The sequence below is a fragment of the Engystomops pustulosus genome, chromosome 3 (assembly GCF_040894005.1).
Source record: "Engystomops pustulosus chromosome 3, aEngPut4.maternal, whole genome shotgun sequence".
In the NCBI taxonomy this organism is placed as follows: Eukaryota; Metazoa; Chordata; class Amphibia; order Anura; family Leptodactylidae; genus Engystomops; species Engystomops pustulosus.
Window position 1 is genome coordinate 70,737,662 of NC_092413.1, and position 23,188 is coordinate 70,760,849.

A 23,188-nucleotide genomic window follows, 5' to 3' on the forward strand; every position below is an offset into this window, starting at 1 on the left:
GGAATTAAAAATAGGGGATTTAGAGGACAGATCGAGGAGAAACAACGTTCGCCTTAGGGGCATCCCTGAAGCTGTTCCTGACTCAGCACTTGAGGAATACGCAGGCAAATTTATTTCGGCTATACTACCAGAGGCAAAAGAGTTAGATGTGACAATTGATCGCATCCATAGGATTCCGAGACCAAAACATTTAAAAGCAGATACCCCCAGAGATACCATCTTAAGGATGCATTTTTTTAAAACTAAAAACCTTCTAATACAGGAGACCCGTAAAAACCCCAGGTTTCCACCACCCTACGGGAACATTGAGATTTTTGCGGACCTATCACCAATAACCCTAAAAAAGAGGCGCGAATTCGGGGAAATAACTAAAATCCTAAGAGATGCAGGTATGGCCTATAAATGGGGTTTCCCAGTAAAATTAATTGTGACAAAGGATAAGTCCACCTATACATGCAGTAATGTGAAGCAAGCTGAAAACCTAATGGAAAAGTGGGGCTTGCTAAAATGTAAGGACACTGAAAAAGCTAAAAGTAATATAGATCAGGAGTGGTCCGTAGTAAAATAGGGAATAATGGGGAATGGTAGGGAGACTAACCCCTCATTTTGGAGACACCAAGGGGACGGAACTCTTCCACCTTACATAGGAGGCGGAGTCCCATCTCACTGGTGACTGTTTGCCCCGTATCCAGTATACAAACACTGGATTTGTTTAAGTCTAGGCCGGCTAATATGTTAGCTGGTCAGTTAATGTATTTGTATATTAAATATGTTGTTGTAGTGGTGTTTTGTATTTATGATAAGGCATGCTCTGGGAGGGGCAGTTTAATTGAAATAAATAAGAATGTATTAATAGCATTTAAAACGTGACTAAGATATGGTTATTGAAATAATGTCATTGAATGTTAATGGGTTGAACACTCCACAAAAGCGTACTTCACTTTGGAAAGAAATAATTAACACTCAAGCAGACATAATAGGGATACAAGAAACTCATCTACTTAAAAAAGATGAAGTCCGCCTACATCATCGCGACTTTCCTACGATTATATTTGCAACTTCTAACTCTAAAAAAGCAGGGGTGTGTATGATGTTCAAAAATACTGTTATATTTGATCTTACTAGGAAACTGATTGATGAGGAGGGGAGATACATTATAGTTCTAGGTAAAATAAATGATGTCCCTTATACTTTCGTAACAATTTATGCCCCAAATAGAGGGCAAAAAACCTTCTTTAAAAAAATGGCTAGCCTGTTAGAACAAAATGCAGAGGGGAAAATTGTTATGATGGGAGATTTTAATATCCCTCCAGACAGAGAATTGGACTGTTCTTTGAACATGAGAGGTGGTAGAGAAGACTTAGCACAAATAATAACTGAAGAGAGGCTACATGATGTGTGGCGGTATCAACATGCTGAAGAAAGGGATTATACCTTCTTTTCCACTAGACACCTCTCGTATTCAAGGATAGACTTTTATCTAGTAAATAATTTAGCATTAACATCTTGCTTACTCTCCAAGATAGGTCAAATAACTTGGACGGATCACGCCCCTATATTTTTAACTATTAAGGAAAGCTCCATTGCTTTTACGAATTCTCCCTGGAGGCTAAATAACTCTCTTCTAAAAAATGAAAACACACAGAACTTGATCTTGGAGGTCACAGAGGAGTTTATTAATATTAACGATAATAAAGAAGTTAACGATGAATCCTTATGGTCGTCACTTAAATTACATATAAAAGAAGTCTTTAAGCAGGTAGCAGCAAGGGAAAAAAGAGCAAAAAATATTGAAATTCGCGAAATTTTGTCACAGATAACTTTATTAGAAAATTCTAATAAAATAAATCCCTTAGCTTCCACTAGTAACAACCTCTCCTCACTTAGAACCATGTTGAGAGCACGGATGCTATCAGATTACGAGAAATCATTAAGGAAATTAAAATTACAAAATTACTCACTGGGAGATAGAGCAAGTGGGATTCTTGCTAAAAAAATTAAGAGAAAAATAGCTAAGGAACGAATAAATCTTATACAAGAAAGTAATAATGGGCAGATAAGAGATCCTAGGGAGGTAGCGGAGGCCTTTAGGAAATATTATGCAGCATTGTATAACTTAAAAGATAATAAAGATATACTGCAACCAACTATAGACGAAATCCGCCATTTCCTTTCTTCAGTCTCCCTTCCAAGTATATCAGAAGATCAAGTTGCATACTTGGCAATGCCATTTAATCAAGAGGAATTAAACCGAGTTTTAAAGGGCCTTAAACTTAATTCTGCCCCAGGGCCGGATGGCTTGACAAATATGTTTTATTCTAATTTTGCTCAGGTCCTGAACCCGCTTTTAATAAGAACTTTCAATTTCTGGCAAAATCAGGGCAGGATTTCAAAGATGAATGCTGAAACAATAATTAGAGCAATACCAAAGCAAGATAATCTTAATCCTCTCCCAGAAAATTATAGACCAATAGCATTAATTAACTGCGATTTAAAAATTTACGCTAAGTTGCTGGCAAATAGATTGGAAAGAATAATTCCCAGCTTAGTATCTACAGATCAAACAGGGTTCGTATATGGGAGACAAACTAAAGATGCGACAAGGAGGATGATGGACCTTATTCATCTAGCAAACTCAATGGGAGCCCCGGTTGCATTCCTGTCACTAGATGCTGAAAAAGCTTTTGACAGGGTGCACTGGGGCTACCTAAAGGAGGTCCTGTCCAAATTTGGCATTGTTGATCAAATTCAAAAATCAATTTTAGCTCTCTACTCGGCCCCTTCAGCGCGGGTTTTAATTTCAGGTTTTTTATCTTCACCACTTAACATCTCTAATGGTACCCGCCAGGGGTGTCCCCTATCACCGCTAATATTTGCGTTGATAATGGAACCACTGGCGGAAATGGTGAGGTCTAATTCAGAAATTGTGGGTATTCCAGCGGGTAAAGAAAGACATGTAATCACCTTATACGCTGATGATGTCATCATCACATGCCAAGACCCCGAAAAATCGCTCCCTAATTTGCTAAACACCCTAAAGTTATTTTCACATATTTCATATTATAAGTTGAATATTAAAAAATCGGCTGCTCTCCCAATAAATGTCCCACTCATAGTATGTAGGGATTTGTGTAATACCTGTGGCATAACCTGGAAACCAGAAGGCATAAAATATCTGGGGGTTATTTTGTGCCCAACAACAAATGAGACAATAAGGAAGAATTTAACTAAATTAAAAGCAAACTTGAAAACAGATTTTGATAAATTAGGCAAAATTTATTTATCTTGGGTGGCAAGAATTCAGTTTTGCAAGATGACAGCTCTGCCTAAGATTCTGTATGTCTTCCGATGCCTCCATGTACTAGTTTCTAATAAAGTCTTAAAAGAGATCCAGATAATCCTTAGTAATTTTGTGTGGAATAACAAACCCCCACGAGTAGCAAAGGCGAATTTGCACTTTCCACTTAACAAAGGAGGCATGGCAATGCCAGATATTGCAACCTACTATAAGGCTGTTGCCATTGACTCATTGAGAGAGTGCTGGAACCCGAAAGAAAACCATAAATGGATGAGATTAGAACAGTACATTTTTGGTGGGAGATCTCTTAGAACAGTAATGGAGGCAGTCTATTTGGGGAATTTAACGTTTTCCACTAACATGCCCTCATTACAATATACTTTAAAAACCTGGAACGAAGTAGGTGGCAGCATAGGCTTAAAAAGAGGACAGATGTCTATTCGAGCATTGGAATTACTCGGCCCTAATATGACACTAGAGCTGTGGGCCAATAAAGGCATATACACTATTTCAGACCTTTTTGAGGGTAATACGATAAAGTCTTTTGAAACCCTTAAGGACCAATTCGATTTGCCCAATAAGGTATTTTTTCAATATTTACAAATAAGAAGTATATTAGCAGAAGGGGAAAAGCAAAGCAACACTCACCTGTACCCCCTGAAAAAACTATTTGAGCCCCCTGAGAGAAAAGTAAGGGGTATATCAATTGCATATAATATTCTTAATTTACAGGGGATAACAGACAAGCTGAGCTACATGAAAAAATGGGAGTCGGACCTGAATGCAGAATGGGATGTTGAGCAGTGGGCAAAAACACTTAGATGGACAGCTCAATGTTCGCCATGCATAAACCACTTAGAACAAATAAAAAAGATGCATATGAGATGGTATCTTACGCCAGACAGATTGTCCAAAGGAGGCACATCTTCTCCTCTATGCTGGCGTGGATGCGGTATTAAAGGAGACCAAGTTCATATGTGGTGGTCATGCCCTAAATTAACTTCATTCTGGTCACAAATAGGGGACCTGATTAACACAGTCACACAAGCTCAGAATGTTATTTCCCCACAGCTAGCTCTATTACATTTAGGGACGGATAAATTCCCAAAGTCCCAGAGATGGATTATGACGTATATCCTGATTGCAGCAAGGCAATGTATAGCTGCAAACTGGAAGACGGCACAAAAACTAAACCTAACAGAAGTATGCAACAAAGTAAACATGTATAGCCATTATGAAATTATGATGGCCTCAAATTACACGCATCTTTGCAGAACGAAAGAAAAATGGGATATATGGGAGAAGTCCCCCTTCTCAGTAAAATAGTTTGGCCCTTGAAAGATACCCTAAAGTGCTCAACCCACAATATATTTAATAAATGGTCACGTTTAACTTGAATGGAAAATTAAAAATCTAAAATTCTTGTTACTTCTAAATCTTGAGTTTGAAACGCCGCCCCTCCCAGGATGCAGCTGCAAAAAAAAAAATTTTTTGTGTATATGTCTATTTGTATTGTCTATATTTGTTTATATATTTGTATTTTTGTATAATAAAAAAAAAAAAAAAAAAAAAAAAAGATTACAAGTGCCTTAATTCTCTTTGATTTTTACATTAGTTTGTATATCTACTATATTTCCAAGAAGTATTTACAAGATTTTAGTTCACCTTGAAACTCCAATTACAAAAAATATGTGGTCAGTGACAAATAAAAATCATGGCTTAAAAACACATTAGTGTAATACTGTTATACTTAAAACCCCCAAATACTAAGAAGGATTTAAGTAATGGCTTAAGAGAATCATGCATTCACTAGTAGGTGGTAAATCTACACTGGACAATATTTTCCTTTTCTACTCTTTACCATGAAATTCATCAGCATGCAAAAAATAGAGCAGCTTTCAGGTCAGAATGTTCTTTTACGTAACGTTAATGTATTCTACTTAAACTAAATGATTTATAACTTCCATTAATAGTTTTTTGACTAAAGAAAACAAGTGAGGATTTTCTTTCTAAACCACAGTCTATTCTGTGCCTCCATTTCAGCCACAAGAGATTTCATGTCGGCAGCTTTGACAGCATCCAGTGCTTTACCAGGCCAAAATCACTCAGCTGACTGAGCATAAGACTAGAACACCAGTAGCAGAATTACTGCACACGTGTTGTAAGTGATACGCAAGCATCTCAACACTGTTAAGTATTTTACCAGATCACTCTGTCCATAAGTATATGCTTACATATTCTTAGAACTGTTGAAACAATACCAATTCAGCATGAACTTGAGCTTTAAACAGACATAAAAAATAATGTTCTTTTTAAATGCAATATTTCATTAAACTACCACAAATGATGACTGGTTTAGGTATAATGAAGTCATATCCAGGAAGAATTCAAATACACAGAAGTTTTTATATAAAAAAAATAATATAAAAGCGAAATAACCAACAGAAATATTTAAACCTAAAAACAATCGAACTCTAGCTCTTACTTTATTTTTGTGAAATAAAGTCCACCATTGCAAGTGGGGCTTTAAAACACATAGCTTACCTGATTTTTTTTATTAAAGAGAGCCTACCATGCAACTTAACCCAGCCAAAATAAATACATCATTAAAAACGGTTACTGTTACATTTGCAACATCTACCCCATCTAAGTATCTTATCACATGAAATCACAGAATGTCTCCATGGAGAATAAGGAGGAGTAGAAATCCATGGAAGATGCGGAGGAGTAGAAATACATAGATACATGCTGTGATTTCATATGATGTTGCTAAGGGGTACATAGATACATGCTGTGATTTCATGTGATGTTGTTAAGGGGTAGATGTTGCAAATGTAACAGTACCTTAGATGACATCATCCTGGACACATGACATGCTGTGAAGAGGCATGGGAGATGGAGAGGAGTAGATGGGAGGGGTCCCCGGGCAGGAAATGCCCCCTCTTATGCCAAGTGATATAAGATAAGATTATAAAAGTTGATTTATGGGAATGTAAGGGAAAAAAAATTCCTAAAAGAAGGGTGCTAATAGGAAACCTTTCACTAGCTGTATTTGTGAAAATGTGGAGACAGGATTCCTTGAAGGAGAATTTAACCAGCCTCCTGTTAGTTAAATAATCCCGAGACAAGACAAGCGGATTGGTAAGACTGTCTTGTTTTAGCCCATGTATTACAATGTGCGATTTGCACATTGTAATAGATGATGTGCAACTATACTGTAGTATGGCAGTATATGGTAGGATCAATCAGACAACCTAGGGTTAAAGTACCCTAGGAGGTTTGAAAAAGAGTAGAAAAATAAATTTAAAAAACTAAAAATAACTAAGTCACCTCCTCTTTTAGGGTGAAACACTCGTTTAACAGGTGTGACTTAGAGACAAGACGTGTTTTTATGATGTATTTCTTTACAATGTTTAGAAACTGCTGAAATGTTTTGTGAATTACATATAGTATAAGAAATGGAAAAATAGGGGCAAGCTCTAGATATGTGTTCACCTGTTGAACGATTGTTTCGCCCCAAAAGAAGTGGTGACTGGGTTAAAGCTTTACGCAATTGGGAAGCCGTTTGGATTCAGACTTTACAAACTAGAATTCCCCGTAGCTTAAATCAAACAAATGATGTTATGTACATACAGAAAGTCCCCGGGTTAAGTACAGGATAGGTTCTGTATGTTTATTCTTAAGTTGAATTTGTATGCAAGTCGGAAATGTATACTTTAAAATTGTAACCCCAGTTAAAATTTTGTATATTGATTACATTTACATATGTTTTATGTGATTTCCAATTTTGTGCTCTTTTTTTAATATATCCTCTACTCTCATACAGTTATGTACTTGGAAAAATACAAAAATTATGGATACATGAACGTGAGGTACACGTTTTCCACCTTCCATTTCAATGATTATGGGAGTGTCATCTTGCCTGATCTCTAGTAACAGAAATAAAATAAGCAAATAGTCAATATCATAGAACACACCAAAAATAGCAGTAATGTGCACAGGTAAGGTAGATTCTTGTTGGTACTGCAACTAACAGACTACAGTTCGTCCTTTCTCAAATACCAAAAAATTACCAGTACTGACCACACTAAATTGAAATACCGTATATATAGAAGATTTAATACAAAAACTGAATGACACCGCACAGCCAAGAGGTATATGTTACTCAGTCTAATATAGGACACACAGGGCAAGTGTGTTGCCTACAGTGTAAGTGTGTGGCAATAATAGGATATATAGATGTACAAATAGTTTGCACAAGTAACATTCATGTAGCGAAAACAATCACTGATACAAATAACCACAGCACATAAAAAAAGAGGAAAATTGGAACAATCTCACCAGATCCTGCAGTGTGCTCAGTCAGAGTTCAGTTGATGCGATAGGATAGCCTGAGAAACTGTTCCCCCGATGTCTAAAACATCCCTAGTATAGCTATAGCTATCACCCGATAGAATTGCTCCCGCCCTGACTAGGACGGTCCCACATTTGTCCATAGGGTACAGGAACATATTACATCCCATCCCAACGAGTTCCCCCCCCCCCATTTCCTTTGGGGTTCATCAGGGGATATTGTCTTTAGAAAAACTTTGCAATCTACTGACTCAAAGGGGGTCATTTATCTTTAGTCAGGACATTTTGCACATGTCTTTCTTGTTTTTTTCTGGGTTTTGGACTTGCTTGATTTATCTTAGGGGTTGATATATCACGCAGCTAAGTCTGTGGGTTTTCGCTACTTTTTATTAAAAAGTCACACAAAAGTCTCATACTCTTCTGTAACTTCTTCTAAAGTCAGGAATGGTCAGGACTGGAGTTTGTTTGCAACTTTTTAAACACAATTTGCACCAAAATTGCGACTTTTTCATACCCCCCAACTTTTGAACAAGAGAAAGACAAAGAAAAAAGCCCCTTCCCCTTTTTTTCTAAACCATGCCCATTGTCCCACCCACAAGCATACTATAATATCAACCCATATAATATACCCTCTAATGCAACTCTGCAACATATAAAACATAAAATCCCTCTAAAATTTTATCCTCCCTTTACATGTGGTTTTCCAATCAGTATGTTTGGCATTGTTATACACAGCATAGTCAAACATTTATTTTTTGGTACAAAATTTTTGATAACATCCATTATATTGCATAAAAATGAAAAAAAAGTAAGTTATTTTTTGTTTTTCCCTTTATAAAACGTAAAACACATACAGTTAAATCACAAAAAATGTATTACCTCTTAAAATATTTTATTTTAGAAACAAGAAATTTCGATGTGGACATCTAGTCATCAAAGCACCTTGGCCACAAAAGGGTTAAACCTGTTAAAGGGTTTAAGACTAACCTAAAAGCTGACAGTGTAAATATAAAACTTAGTACAACAAAAATATCACAACAATGTTTTAAAATATTTTTTTACCTTGTTTTGACAGATTTGATGAGGAGCTCTTGGATGGACATCTGGAATTGTTGCTATTCTGGTCCCTATATTCATATCAAAAATTTCTATATCCCGGTTACTTCCTGCAGTAAGTACAATATCTAAAGGATTCACGTTAAGGGCTTGCTTAACTATATATAATGAGAATAACATGTTTTATCTGAACAATCTGCGATAAAGCATTTTAACGATATTATGCTTCATAGATGAAGAAAAAAAAAATCGATTAACTAAGGTCGTAAATCCATTTAAATTACAACACCCATGTACATTATATGCACCATGATTACTATGCCAGATGGCACAATGTAGGAAAGGAATGACAGTTCATTGGGTTGATTTCTTTTGCAGGATTTTATATTTCTTCACTGGACATATACAACATTTAATGAAAAATGGGTAAATTTCCAATAATAACAATAACAATAAATGAATATAGCAAGGTTCAGATTTTTACATATAGCCTCAACAATCAAGATAAAAAAGCATTGAAAACTTTCATCATTTTTAGTTCATTTTAAAACACTAGACAAATTCTTTAATAAATATCTGTCTAGAATAACAACATCTGATGTATATGCAGGGCCGCCATCAGCAATTATGGGACTTCAGTGCCAGAGCCGGCAACTAGATGGGGCCCGAGCTGCAATCCTGATGTCAACAGTGTCAAAGGATCCTCTTCTAGGAGCTTACCGTATTTTTCGGACTATAAGATGCAATAAAAATCCTTTGATTTCCTCAGAAATCAAAGGTGCGCCTTATAGTCCGGTGCGCCTTATATATGAACCTAGATGTTTTAGCAGGCATTTATTGATGGTGCGCCTTATAGTCTGAAAAATACTGCAATAGGTGCACCCACCAACAACCTTTCCCAAATTTGCAATTTTTCTTAAGGCTTTGTTGACATGTCACTTTTCATTTGGATAACGAAACACAGTTTAAAAGCAGATGGGAGGAGATTTAAACATGTGTTTAAATTGAAACGCTTGTGATCAGGATCGCAAAAAATGCAAATCATATGGTCCTTCTTTCTGTTCACAAGCATTACAGTAAAATGCATTTTTTAAAAATCAAATACATTTTTATTGAAAGTTTTATGGTGTTTTACAACTTTTTTTGGTTTCCTCAACAAACAGAGACATTCCCCTTATTCCCATATCCCTACCCCAAATAAAACTTCCATTTTCCCCTCTGATCCGATAGATTGTGATACAGCATGAACAGACTGTTATTAAGGCACCTGCAGAAATGCCTTACTAGCGCACCTCATAGACCTCCCTATGCCACCTAATGTAACCACAATTACACCAACCATAATCAATTGCATTATCCCAACATTTGTACTCCAGACCAATCATCCTATGCACTTCATATAAACCCCCTTTTCCATTTTAATCAGCTGTGATACATTTTAACAATACTGTTCTTCTAGAGATGGTGAAACAGAGCTCAAACATTTGGATGCAATTAGTTTTCCTGCCTGATACAGTACCCTTTAACAGTGAACTTTACATATTCATCACCTGGGACATCATCCACATACCCCAGAACACATCACACCAGGGTCGCTGGGATGCATAGCTGAAAGACCAGATGTGCAAGATCCAGCACATTCCTCGAGAAATGGTCCAGAGAAACACAGCTCTAGAACATATAGATGTGATCCGCTGGCTCAAAACTACATCTGGGACATTCAGCCCAATACCGTGAAGAAATTCAGGATTACTATATACACCTGTCGAGTAAATAGAACTGCGAGATCCTCAGAACCTCACTGGTGGATATCTGAGTAGCATCAGACAGTATTCTCTCCCATTGCTCCTCCAATAAAGGTCCCACATCAAATTCTCCCTTTGTTTGACCTGAAGTGTGTAACTGTAAGTGTGAAATGTACACCTCATGCATGGGAGACAACGGAGGCGAGCAACAAGTTACCTGGCTTTGACATATCAACAAGTCCCCACCAACGTAAATGTCGGAGCTGCAAGGAGATTAATTAGAGCCATGAGTTAGGAGAAGACAAGGCCCCTTAGTCCTTAGAGCATTGCAACATTTTGTATTTAATGTGGGGGAACGCCCTTTTTGCAGATTAGGTCTCTAAATAGTGGCCAGTGGTTCCACTGCTAGGGAGAACAGGTGGGGTGACAAAGTTTAAAAGAGTCCGATAGCACAGCATTGGCTCTAATGCGAGCACTGGAGTCCGTATATAATATTGCTACCCATTTCCTAAAACTTGGCACAAAGCCCATGCTTTCCAGGACTACCTCAAGGTACTCCCACTCAACACTATTAAAGGCTTTTGCCGCATCTAGTGAGTGCACCACCCTTTCCCTGTCATTATCATGGGTATGCTGCAGATTCAGAAACAACCGACGTAGATTGATTGCCCTCTATCTGGCATAAAGCCCAACTGATCCTCATGCACTAAAAGTATCACCACCCCTATTAATCTTTTGGCTAATGCCTTTGCCAATATCTCGACCTCAATTGGCAGGAGTGAAATGCACCTGTATGATTCCGCTAGGTGTGCAGGTTTACCTGGTTTTAACATGAGTACAATTATCACTTCTCTCATGCTTGCCGCTTTAACTTGTCCAATAGGTGTTTTTTAGAAAATCTTTAAGCTCCTTAAATACCTCTGCGGGAAGACTGTCCATAACCTAGGTTGTATTATTTTGAAAAGTGGCTAATGCCTCCTCTAGTTCTTCTAACATTAGCGAGGCTTCCAGTGCCTGCCTCTCTTCCTGTGAGAGATGGGACATTAATGATACTTTCAAGTATTTCTTGCCAATTTGTCATTAATTTTGAGATATATACAGTAACTTCTGATAAAAAAAACCTTAAACTCATCAGAGATATTGTTTGCCATAGTTAACCTTACCCTGGAATTAGAACCTCTTGCTTGTTGATTGCTAGAGTAAATACTACAAAAGGAGTCTTAGGGCCTTGTTCTAGTCTGCCCCACTGGCCTCAAAAGGGAGAAGCAATAAAGGCCCCCTCGTTGTCATCCACCCACTACATCAATGTGCTTTTAAGAGCTCAGGTAAGCTTCTTAGTTCTAAAGATATCCCTCATAAAAATTACCCTCAGATATCCCTTGGCAGAGTCCCAAAGAGTAGCAGTAGAGACTGAACCCACATTGTCTAGGAAAAACACAATTTCTGTTGCAACAGTAGTAGCATTATTAAGCACTGGCAACCATAAGGGTTTAATAACCCGGTCACTAGGGACCTAATTTTCACTAAAGACAGGATGCAGGGTTTGGTCTAATGCCAAGAAACTATCAGCTGCACTGGGCACCCTTGTTCATGTTCCCCTCTGGTCCCACCCAGGTTTGCTCCATCTCTCAGATTTGCAAGATGGTTCATACTGGACCGCCAAGGGTCTAGTGAACATTGCTCAACTTCTTGGGGAGGATGGGGAGGCTCTCTCTGTGGAGGCAATTACATCCGCTTTTGATGTTCCAGATAGGGAAGTCTATCGTTGCCTACAGCTAAGGCACACTTTTCTGGCTCAGTTTCCTCCGACAGAGACTGCTTTCTCCTTTCTCCACTGATTGGAATTCTGCGCTCTCAGGGTCCTAGAGGCCTGGTATCTGTTATCTATACCCACCTCCTTTCTGAGCTGTTGGAGGGTCCCCCTCTGCCAGTCACAGCCCGATGGAAGGCTCTCATTCCCTCACTATCAGATGAAGACTGGGGAGCGGTCCAGGACTCTCACACATCAATACCACTGTAATATAAACTCTGCTTCTCAACACCCTGCAAACCTGAGAGACCTCAATCACACCCCCTACTCTTAACTCGCCCACTACCCATAGGGCAAACAAAGAAAGAAATACTAGTAAACTGAGTTATGTACTACAATCAGTGTCTAACGCAGTGGTAACTCTAGGAGAAAGACAGTCACCTTAATGCAGCATGTTACTCAATGCTCCCATATGGAAAAACATAACATAAACGCACCCACCAGAACTCACCAAAACATCATGTTAAGCAAACACAAATAAAGCCAAACAGAGATGGCGAACTGTCACTCTTAAGTACAGCGCTACATAGATCTTGTCAATGAATCCGCTTAGACCAGCCAAAGGGCTGCATTATGGCTTATACAGTGCTTGTTTAGCGAGCTGGGGAGAATCTTCTTGGTAGCAAACAGAGCTCATTGGCATCAATCCAGAAGGCGTCAACCGCCATCTCAAAAAAATTATGTATATAAAAACAACAAATCTTAACACAGCGCAAGTTGTATGATGATAATAAAATACACAAATATACATTTATATATACATATACGTATGTATATCTATAGTAGTGGCAGAGAGATAAGTGGTAAACGTAAGTGATAAGTGTCTCACCAATCAGATGTTGACTATATCGCCTATAGGCACACCGATCGGATGATGACTATATCACATGTATAAACACAATAAGAGCTGCTGCAGTGAACCTGTCATCCAATACTATTGGCTGTAGTGGATGATAATGAGGGGTTTGGAAGGGTAAAAAACAGGCTGAGGCCGCGCTGCTCAATTTTCCATATTTAATTCAGAATCACAGTGGACTACGCGTCTGGACTACGACTAAGCAGGACGTCTCCTTCATCAGGTCCAAAAATACAATTTCTAAAATTTGATACATAATCTAATAGATAATGACCAATTAAGCATATTTCAAAAAATACACATAGATAAGAATGAATAAAAAGAAGTGACATAAAATCATAAAAAACCATCATAATTGTAAAAAATATATTTCTGCATATATATAGTGAACCAGAGAAGATAAATGTAGAACAAATAAATAAATTAATTTAGTAATTTGACAAATATATGAATTTATAATAAATTAATTAATTAAATTAGTTTAATAAATTAATGAATTAATGGGTCAATAAATTAGTAAATCAATAAATTAGTAAGTGAGTTAATCCCTACCCTATAATTCTCTTTTGGGTGGTCTGCCCCAGATGGATATGGTATGGATACTCAAGCTGTCCTATAGGCTGTGTTGTTTACATAGAGGAAGGAATATAATTAATTAAATGATGAATGTACTGTGATAAGTGATAAGTAAATTCAGACATAGAGATACCTGTAGTATGGATCAGCATTGAATATAAAGGAATCTGAAATAACAGGAGTATATTCAGATTTTTGGATTGCTTAATGTAGCTATATGAGGTGGTAGTAGATGAATGGAGTACTTACATTATTAGGATCGCGAGCCGGCAAGGGCGCTGTGTATCGTGTCCCCGCCGGCTCTGCGGGAGGTTTAAATAGAGACTGAGAGGCACAATGTGCGCGTGCGTGCACGGCGGCGCGCATGCGCGGTGACGGGACTTATGTAATGCATGGAGTGCTTACTGCGCATGCGCGTATCGTAACAGTGCGCATGCGCCTTGAGAGGAAGATCGGACTTCTAGGTAAGAGTGCGATCGTGAGATGAAGTATTCGCTGGATGAGTGGATAGATGAGTAGAAGTTATGGAGCTGTTCCTGGGTACTTAGGACTGACATGGTGTAGAGACAAACATGGTAAGTGGGGTAAATATCATGGATAGGATTAGTAAAGATGGGTACTTTGGATTAATATGAGGCAAGGATAAAAACAGAAATGGTAAATAGAATACCATAAATAAGGATTAGTATGGAGAACAACAATAGTTTGGAGGATACAGAAAATATAATTATAGGAGTGTGATGAGAGGAGGATTCCTCAAGGAATATAATTTATATCGGTATATCAAATACTGATGATGAACGGGACAGTAATATATTGATGTATGAAATTAGTAATAATGACAGAGTCCGTGGTATTTTGTGCTGAAATATAAATTAGATGCGTTCCAGAGATTCGTTAAGTCCATATGGACACATGGTATTCAGCTTGAATATCCAGTAATTTTCTCTTTTGATAAGTTGTAAACTAATAAGTAAGATTAGTTTACATAAAGACATGTTAAACTAGTTTGTCTCTGGTTGATACAGTGCTTTTCTTCTGATGTTCTGCTATGGTGCTGAGACTTCGCGACCTTCTGTACTTGACATGTCACTGCCTGATGGAATCTCTGTTCCTTTGTAACCCGTTTTTCTACCTGTATTCAATAAAAAGAAATTATAAAAAAAAAAAAAACAATCCCTGTATTATTAATATGAGTGCCCTTACTGGCTTAAGTTTAGTTAGTACTGTACTATAGTTAGACACCATTTGCAGCACATTTATTAACATTTTAGACCCTATGGTGACTGTTATGATAAAGTTTTGATCTCTGTAAAATGGGACATTGACTTAGGTTTTCCACAAGAGCCTTAAAATCTGGCATATTTTGCTGCATAAACTAAGCCAAATAGTCTTACACTACTCCAGATATAGTATTCTGCAACAATGCGATATATCTGGTGCTGTATTAGATAGTCTGTATGCTTTACAGTTCAAATGTTAGTTTGGTATTCTTTCAGTTGAGGAGTGTGCCCCAAAAATGATTTCCTGTAGTGGCTCAAGGTATTACAGTCTGAGTATACTTATATAGAGCTGAATTATAGTCTAAAATTAATCTTTAGCCTCTTGTCCTTATCTATCTAAAACCCTACTCAGTCAAGGAAAAGGAAGGACCAGATATATTTTGAATGGTTTAGTTACTGTGCATATTTTTATAATGACTCAACTCTCTTGAGCAGGGAATCAGTTCTTTGTCGTGAATTTCTTTCTTCAACCACAAACCCCTTCTTCCCCAGCATTTACTTATCCTGCATTTATAAATAAGGGCACCTACACTGTACATGAGGGCTGTAGAAATATGTCAGCTCTGAAAACTTCCATTAGCTATAGATGTTAAAAACATATTTCCAATGACCTAAGATATTGCAAGATTTCTTTCTATCACAGACCTATAACTTATTACCTGTGTAAATGACACCTGTCTAAAACATCAAACAGTCTCACACCAAACTCCACTATGGTGAAGACCAAAGAGCTGTCGAAGGACACCAGACACAAAATTGTAAACCTGCACAAGGCTGGAAGGACAGAATCTGCAATAGGCAAGCATCTTAGTTTGAAGAAATCAACTGTGGAAGCAATTATTAGAAAATGGAAGGTATACAAGACCACTTATAATCTCCATCGACCAGGGGCTCCAAGCAAGATCTCACAAATGATAACAAGAACAATAAGCAAAAGTCCCAAAACCACATGAGGGGACCTAGTGAATGACCTGCAGAAAGCTGGGACCAACATAAACATCAGTAACACACTACACTACCAGGGACTCAGATCCTGCAGTGCCTGACGAGTCCCACTACCAGAACAACTCCGGGCCGAGATGTTATTGGGCGAATGTCATATGGTCAGATGAAACCTAAGTGGAACTGTTTGGTAGAAACACAACTCATCGTTTTTGGAGAAAAGTGAATGCCAAGTTGTATCCAAAGAACACTGTCACGGTCACACAACAGAACTAGAAGTCTCTATGGGAAGAGTCCGAAGGGAGGAGTCTCTGGACCAGTGGACCCTCTGGACCACTGCGGCAGATGGTATGAGATCCGCGGTGGCAGCCAAGGTACAGGAAACAGTCCGAACACTGGTAATGCTGGCACAGACTTGAGACACACTGCTGGACTGGAACCCTGGGAGGCACAGTAGGAAGCACGGAGGCAAACTAAAGACTTGACACAGGATGGCAGGAGCACACAGAGGTACACTGATAATGCTGAAGACAGGAACACGGAGGCATCTGGGAACGTTGGGGAAACACAGGAACATGGAGGCATCTGGGAATGCTGGAGACAGGAACACAGGAAAACGTCTTATATAATGAACACAACCGTGTACCTAGAGGACTACGTCCATATAAAGAAGCATCACAGTATCAGGATGACCCGAATTTCCTGGAGAGGTGGAACAGCATCCAATTAACTTGCTCCCTAGAACTTATGCGTCTCGTGTTAAGCAAAAATGAAGAAGAGTATGAACACATTACCTCTGATTTATGCAGAGCCAAGATGAGGACCCGCCTCACGGAAAAGCAAAATGAGACTTTCTACAAAAAACTAGAAAAAAGATTGATCCCTTTACAGGCAGAAATCAAAGAAAGGAAACATGACAAATTTATACGCGACAAAAGCGACTTCGAAATGGGACGCATTTTTAGCTGGCGAACGAAGAAATCTACAAGACGAACCAAACCAAATAAACGCCGTGCCACGGATTTCTGGACGACTGAGTCGGACTCCAGTAGCTCCGAGGAACGAGGTCCCTCCACAATCGAAGGTCGAGACGAGCCTATCACTCCAACAGTAGGAACCCCTTTAGGGGGAACGAATCGAGACGCAGGATCCGGAGGGGAAGATGCAGGAAGAGGCAGAGGAAGATGGAAGCCGAGACAAAAGAGAAAGAAGGTTTCCTGGCGATAGAATCCACCGATCCAACCCCAGATTCTATGTTGGACTGTAACGTGATTAACCTATCCGAAAGAACTCTGGACAGTGTCTGTATGTCAGCCCTCTCTAAAGGCTTAAACTATAGTATCCCTAGGAACTTCCATTAGGAAAACAGCATTGAGAAAGTTGTTTGACAATAAAAACTCTAGGGACACACTTCACGAGAGAAAATTAGAAGGTGAGACACCTTGCATAGGACCATTAGGTTTTCACATCAATAGTCCTCTTGAGAATACAGATTTAATTTGCCTAGACACACTGCATGAGCTTCTGACATAAAACGATGACAACACCTCGGCACACTACGTCTCCAACATCTCCGAATTTAGAGGTGGAAATCGATCCACCTTTTGTCCTCCCTTGCCGGCCGGCTCCCCCATTGACATATTTTACGATCAGGTCTGTAGAGATGTGAAGGCCTTGATCTATCCCACTCAGGCCCCCAATCTATCTACGGAAGAGTGGAAGGCCTTACAAAAACTAAGAAAGGATAAATCCCTTGTTATAAAGCCGGCCGACAAGGGCGGAAACATACTCATTATGCAGGAAGAGTTTTATGTGGCCGAAGCCGAAAGGCAACTTAATGACACCTCTACTTACATACGATTAGCAGGAGATCCTACATCCAAATACTTGTCCCTTCAACGCTCTGTCTTGAGACGAGCAGTAGAGAAAGGGGTACTCTCAGACAAAATGGCGGAGAAATTACTCCCCAAATTCCCTAAAAAACCCTCATGGTATTTCCTCCCCAAAATTCACAAGTCACCGAGCCAACCCCCCGGCCGACCCATTGTCGGGGGGATTGGCTCGGTGACTGAATCATTGTCACAATTTTTGGATTGGTTGCTCAGACCTATTCTAGCTGATATTCCTTTGTATTTGAAGGACACCAACTCGTTACTACGGGACGTCGAGGGCATCCCTTGGCGAGAGGACCTCAAGCTCACATCTATCGATGTTGAGAGCTTGTACACTAGGATCCCTCACCAGGAGGGAGTGGAAGCCATTTGCCTTGTTTTACGTAAGACAAAGAAAAGTGATGCCCTTATAGAATTTGTACGTGAAGCTCTATTGTTTATTCTTACCCACAACTCGTTCCTATTCAATGGTTTAATCAAATTACAGGAACGGCAATGGGCACACCTGTCGCATGCACTTTTGCCAATATCTTTTTGGCTGTCTTCGAGAGTAGGTATATTTTGAGTACGTCCAATCCATTTATTAAATATATACATACGTATTTAAGATACGTGGACGATATTTTTATAGCCTGGTCCGGGTCTGAGCAGGATTTCAATGGGTTGGTAGACTATCTCAATAAGGGGAATAAGATGAATATGCACTTTACCAGCGTCTTCGGTAACACACACCTTGAATTTTTAGACGTTCAGGTAGATGCGGTACACGATCACATCCAAGTAAGTGGCTTCCGTAAATCCACAGCAACCAACGCATTACTGCATTACGATAGCGCCCACCCAGATCATGTCAAGAGAGCTATCCCCTACGGCCAGTTTGTTCGCCTAAGGCGTATTAATGACACACATCAATCTTTTTTGAAACAAGCAGTGGAACTAAGGGACAGACTTAGAGCCAGAGGATACCCCGATGACATCATCGGAAAGGCCTTTGAAAGGGCCTCACACTTAGAGAGGAGTCAACTTATTCATAAGGGACATAATAAGGAACACAAGAGAAATAGATTCACGTTTACCTTCGATTTTGGACCCAATGGGACCAACATCCGAAAAGCCATTCAGAATAACTGGAACATACTAGAAAGAGATCCAGAACTCAAAACACTCACGGCCAACAGACCTATAGTGGCCTTCAGACGCAACCCCACGTTGAAAAACCTCCTCGTCAGAAGTAGATTTGGAGACGATAGAACCACATGGCTAGACAAAGCTACTCCACAAGGCAACTTTCCATGCTACCACTGTAATTTCTGTAAATTCCATATAAGGGACAAGAGTCTCCAGATAGGAGGGGTCACAACCACTGTCAAACACTTCATCAGTTGCAAAACAGACCATGTAGTCTATGTTATCTTCTGCCCCTGTTGACGATTCTACATAGGAAAAACCATCAGACCTCTCTTCATTAGGTTTAGGGAACACCATCGCTCGGTGATCACAGGTAAAGGATCCCCAAGACTGATACAACATGTACACACTAAACATGCAGGCAACCCCGATGTATTGTCCTTTGCGGGGATAGAAAGGGTACCAGTGAACACCAATGGAGGGAACTCCTCCGGTGTGAGGCTAGATGGATCCTTAAGACTGAAGCAGAAGGTCGTGCAGGACTAAATGATAAAAATGACATGGCGGTTTTCCTATAGTTTACTAGGTATCATGTAGGCTGTTTGGCTTATTGTAACTCTCTTTGATATATCACACTGCGAGGAAATTGTTTTTAACTATGTGATACTAATAGGTTGATGTGTTACTTACTTATTTCATTTCCTTTCTTTTTTCTCCCCTTTTTCCTTTTTGTGGGTGTTTTTGTTGGGATGTTGATGCGTTGTGGCGACGCCCACACCGTGACTGGCCAGCTGACGGTCCCGGGCGGGCACCGCCCACGCCTCTACACACACCCCCTTTGTTTTTCCCGATCACATGACTTCCTCGATCACATGATCTCCCCATGAGTGACGTCAGAGGGAGGACGTTTATAATCTCGCCTCCACTGGCGTCCCTCATACGGCTTGACGAAGCGCAGGAGTGCGCGAAACGGCCCGTCGCCGAAGTCTTTCTTGTGCTGCACCTCCCTGTCACATGCATAAAGCAGAATAAAGAAGATTCCTGGGTGAGTGCCGCTATCTTTTGTCTTTATTTGTATGGACCTTCTACCTGGTGTAACAGCAGTGCACCACCCACACAGTCTCAGCTACCCGGCCCCAAGTATTGTGTCCGTGCCTACATTCTATCTTTACAATTGACTTAATGCTGGCACAGACTTGAGACACACCGCTGGACTGGAACCCTGGGAGGCACAGTAGGAAGCACGGAGGCAAACTAAAGACTTGACACAGGATGGCAGGAGCACACAGAGGTACACTGATAATGCTGAAGACAGGAACACGGAGGCATCTGGGAACGTTGGGGACACACAGGAACATGGAGGCATCTGGGAACGCTGGAGACAGGAACACAGGAAAACGTCTTGGAACGCTAATGGGCTTTCTCTTCCACAGGAAGGCTTGGGGAAGCCTGGTATGGAAACCATAGGAGATCCAAAGAGAAGATCCGGCGGGGAGTGAAGGGAGGTGCCGGATTATAAGGGCGAGACGGATTAGTAAGAGCCAATCAGGAGGACGCTGGCCGTTTAAGTCTAAAAGAGCCGTTGCACGCTCGCCCTAGCAGTGGGAGCGCGCGGCCTAGCAAGAGTACAGCTAGGAGTGTGGGGAGGTCCAGGCTGGGCAGCGTGGACCGCGGCACATAGAGGGACGTCAAGGATCTCGGGTGCATCTGTGAAAAACACCATACCTGAAACAATTAATGGAGCCATGTATCGTGAAATTTTGAGTGCAAACCATCTTCCGTTAGCAAGGGCATTGTAGATGAAATGTGGATGGGCCTTTCAGCATGACAATGATCCCAAGTACACCGCTAAGGCCATGGAGATGTGGCTGCGTAAGAAGCATTTCAAGGTCCTGGAGTAGCCTAGCTAGTCTGCAGATCTCAACCCCATAGAAAACCTTTGGAGGGAGTTGAAAGTCTTTGTTGCCCAGCAACAGCCCCAAAACATCACTGCTCTAGGGGAGATCTACATGAAGGAATGGGCAAAAATAGCAGCAACAGTAAGTGCCAACCTTTTGAAGACTTACAGAAAATGTTTGACCTGTGTTATTGCCAACAAAGGATACCTAACAAAATATTAAGACAAACTTTTGTTATTTTGTTATTGACCAAATAAATATTTTCCACAATAATTTGCAAATAAATTCTGGAAAACTATGTTTTCCCATTTTGTCTCTAATAGTTGAGGTCAATTGATGTCAATTACAGGTCTCCCTCATCTTTAAGTGGGAGAACCTGGACAATTGGACAATTGGTGGCTGACTCAATACTTTATACCCCTTACCAACATTGGACGTAGTACTACGTCATGGGCTGCGGGTACTTGCCGCATCGGGACATAGTACCATGTCCTGCTTTTGTCACAGGCACCAGTGGCAGGTGCTGCAGGTGGTCGGCTGTATATTATACAATTTGCAATATGCAATACAGTCCTTCAAGGAGGAACCGGTAGGAGCACTGCAGCGCTACATCATCTCTTGACACACTCTGAGTAGTTATGCACTACCCCAGGTGAGAGCATAACTAACCTGACCTTAGTCACCAGAAATAGGATTTCCTTGAACCAACGGGTGTTTGCCCTATGAGCCCCTTTGTGTCCTTTTATTTTTCCTTTTAGTCTAACAGGCATGACTGTGGCATTTAAGGGCCACGTGTACCGATTTGGACATCCCCCCACTGTGCTTCCCGGGGAGGGGGGGTCTGATGCTTGGATGGCTGCCCCAGGGTCTGACAGTGCCCGGGGCTGTGCGATCTTCTCCGGGAGCATGCAGCATGCTCAGTGTGTTACATAAAACAGTGTGACACATCTCTATTACACTGTGTTATAATTATAAGATGTAGATCTGCAGGTAATCGCTTGTTTAAGCCAACCTTTAAAAAGTAAAAAAAAAGTTTAAACACTTTATAAAAACATTTTTGAATAAAAAGAATTCAATAACATTATAACATTCAATAACATATATAGTATATCTCCGAAAAGATGGCAATACAAAAATAAATGAGATTTTCACATTTTTTCTTCAGTAAAATTGTAAAAATATCTATAAAACTACAGGCAGTCCCCTACTTAAGAACACCCGACTTACAGACCACCCCTAGTTACAAACGGAGCTCTGGATTTTGGCAGTTTACTTAACTTTAGGCTTAGGCTACTATAAACAGTTATAACAGTTATCAAAGGTGTCTACAATTAAGCTTTATTGTTAATCTTTTTTCTTAGGACAACCAAACAAGGCAATTAAAATCTAATTGTCACAGAGACCAAAAACATTTTTTGCTGGAGTTACAATTATAAAATATACAGTTCCGACTTACATACAAATTCAACTTAAGTTTTTGTACATAACCCGGGGACTGCCTGTGTATAAATGAGGCATCACCGTAATCATAGTGATCAATAGAATAAAGATGATACGTTATTTTAATGGTACGGTGTACGGCCCACAAAAAATACAAAAAGAAAGGAGACCTAAATTGCTGATTTTCTTTTCCTCCATACATTCAAGAGTTAATAAAATCTCATCAATAAGCTAATGACCTTCCACAATGAAGTATTTTTAAAGTGCATCGAATGTCGTAGAAAATAAGCCCTTATTGGTCCAAATTGCCAAAAAAAATAAAGGTTGTATAGCCATTAAAAACTGCCAATGCAAATCTGCTCTGAATGGCGTAGTTTCCCTTTGATGCCCTGGCTATTGTTATACTCGGAAGAGATTAGGTATCAAACTTTTGGTATTTTATCCACTGAGAATGTGTACATTTTTTGAAAAACACATTCATTTAACCAAAAAAATGTAAATTTCAAAATTGCTCGCAATTTTATTTTAACCCCTGTAAAACAATTAAAGGGTTAACTGACTTCATAGAAGTTGTTTTACATGTGTTGAGGGATATAGTTGCTATAATTGGGTAATTTATGGGGTTTTACTATTATTTAGGCCTCTTAAAGTGACTTGAAATCTGAGCAGGTCCCTCAAAAGCACATTTTCTGAAAATGTGAAAAATCGCACCTAAAGTTCAAAGCCTCATTCACCTCCTTCAAAAATGAGAGGATGCGTAAAAAGCCATGTCAACATAAAGCAGACATTGTTTTAATGTTAGTTTTTAAGTATTTTTGCTGTTATGAATCTGTGTTGAAAAAGTAGAACATTGTTTATTCATAAATAAACGCAAAACATACCACCAAAATTTTTCAACTAACATGAAGTAC

At 39.6% G+C, this 23,188-nt stretch overlaps 1 protein-coding gene across 7 annotated transcripts in view; it reads right to left on the reverse strand.

Annotated features, from left to right (window-relative positions):
- The window catches only part of WDR27 (WD repeat domain 27), a 314,696-nt gene that overhangs the window by 139,285 nt on the left and 152,223 nt on the right, over positions 1–23,188 (reverse strand). For 5 of the 7 annotated variants that reach the window (XR_011854091.1, XR_011854090.1, XR_011854089.1 and 2 more), the window contains exon 21: positions 8,714–8,835. The exons of 1 other annotated variant lie outside the window; for it this stretch is intronic. Coding sequence is in view for 1 of the 6 variants with exons in the window: in XM_072141007.1 (XP_071997108.1) it covers positions 8,714–8,835 (122 nt within the window). In the remaining 5 variants the exon portion in view is untranslated. Of the gene's footprint in view, positions 1–8,713; positions 8,836–14,720; positions 14,830–23,188 lie in introns of those variants that run through there. One more of the 7 variants, XR_011854093.1, reaches the window with a different exon arrangement.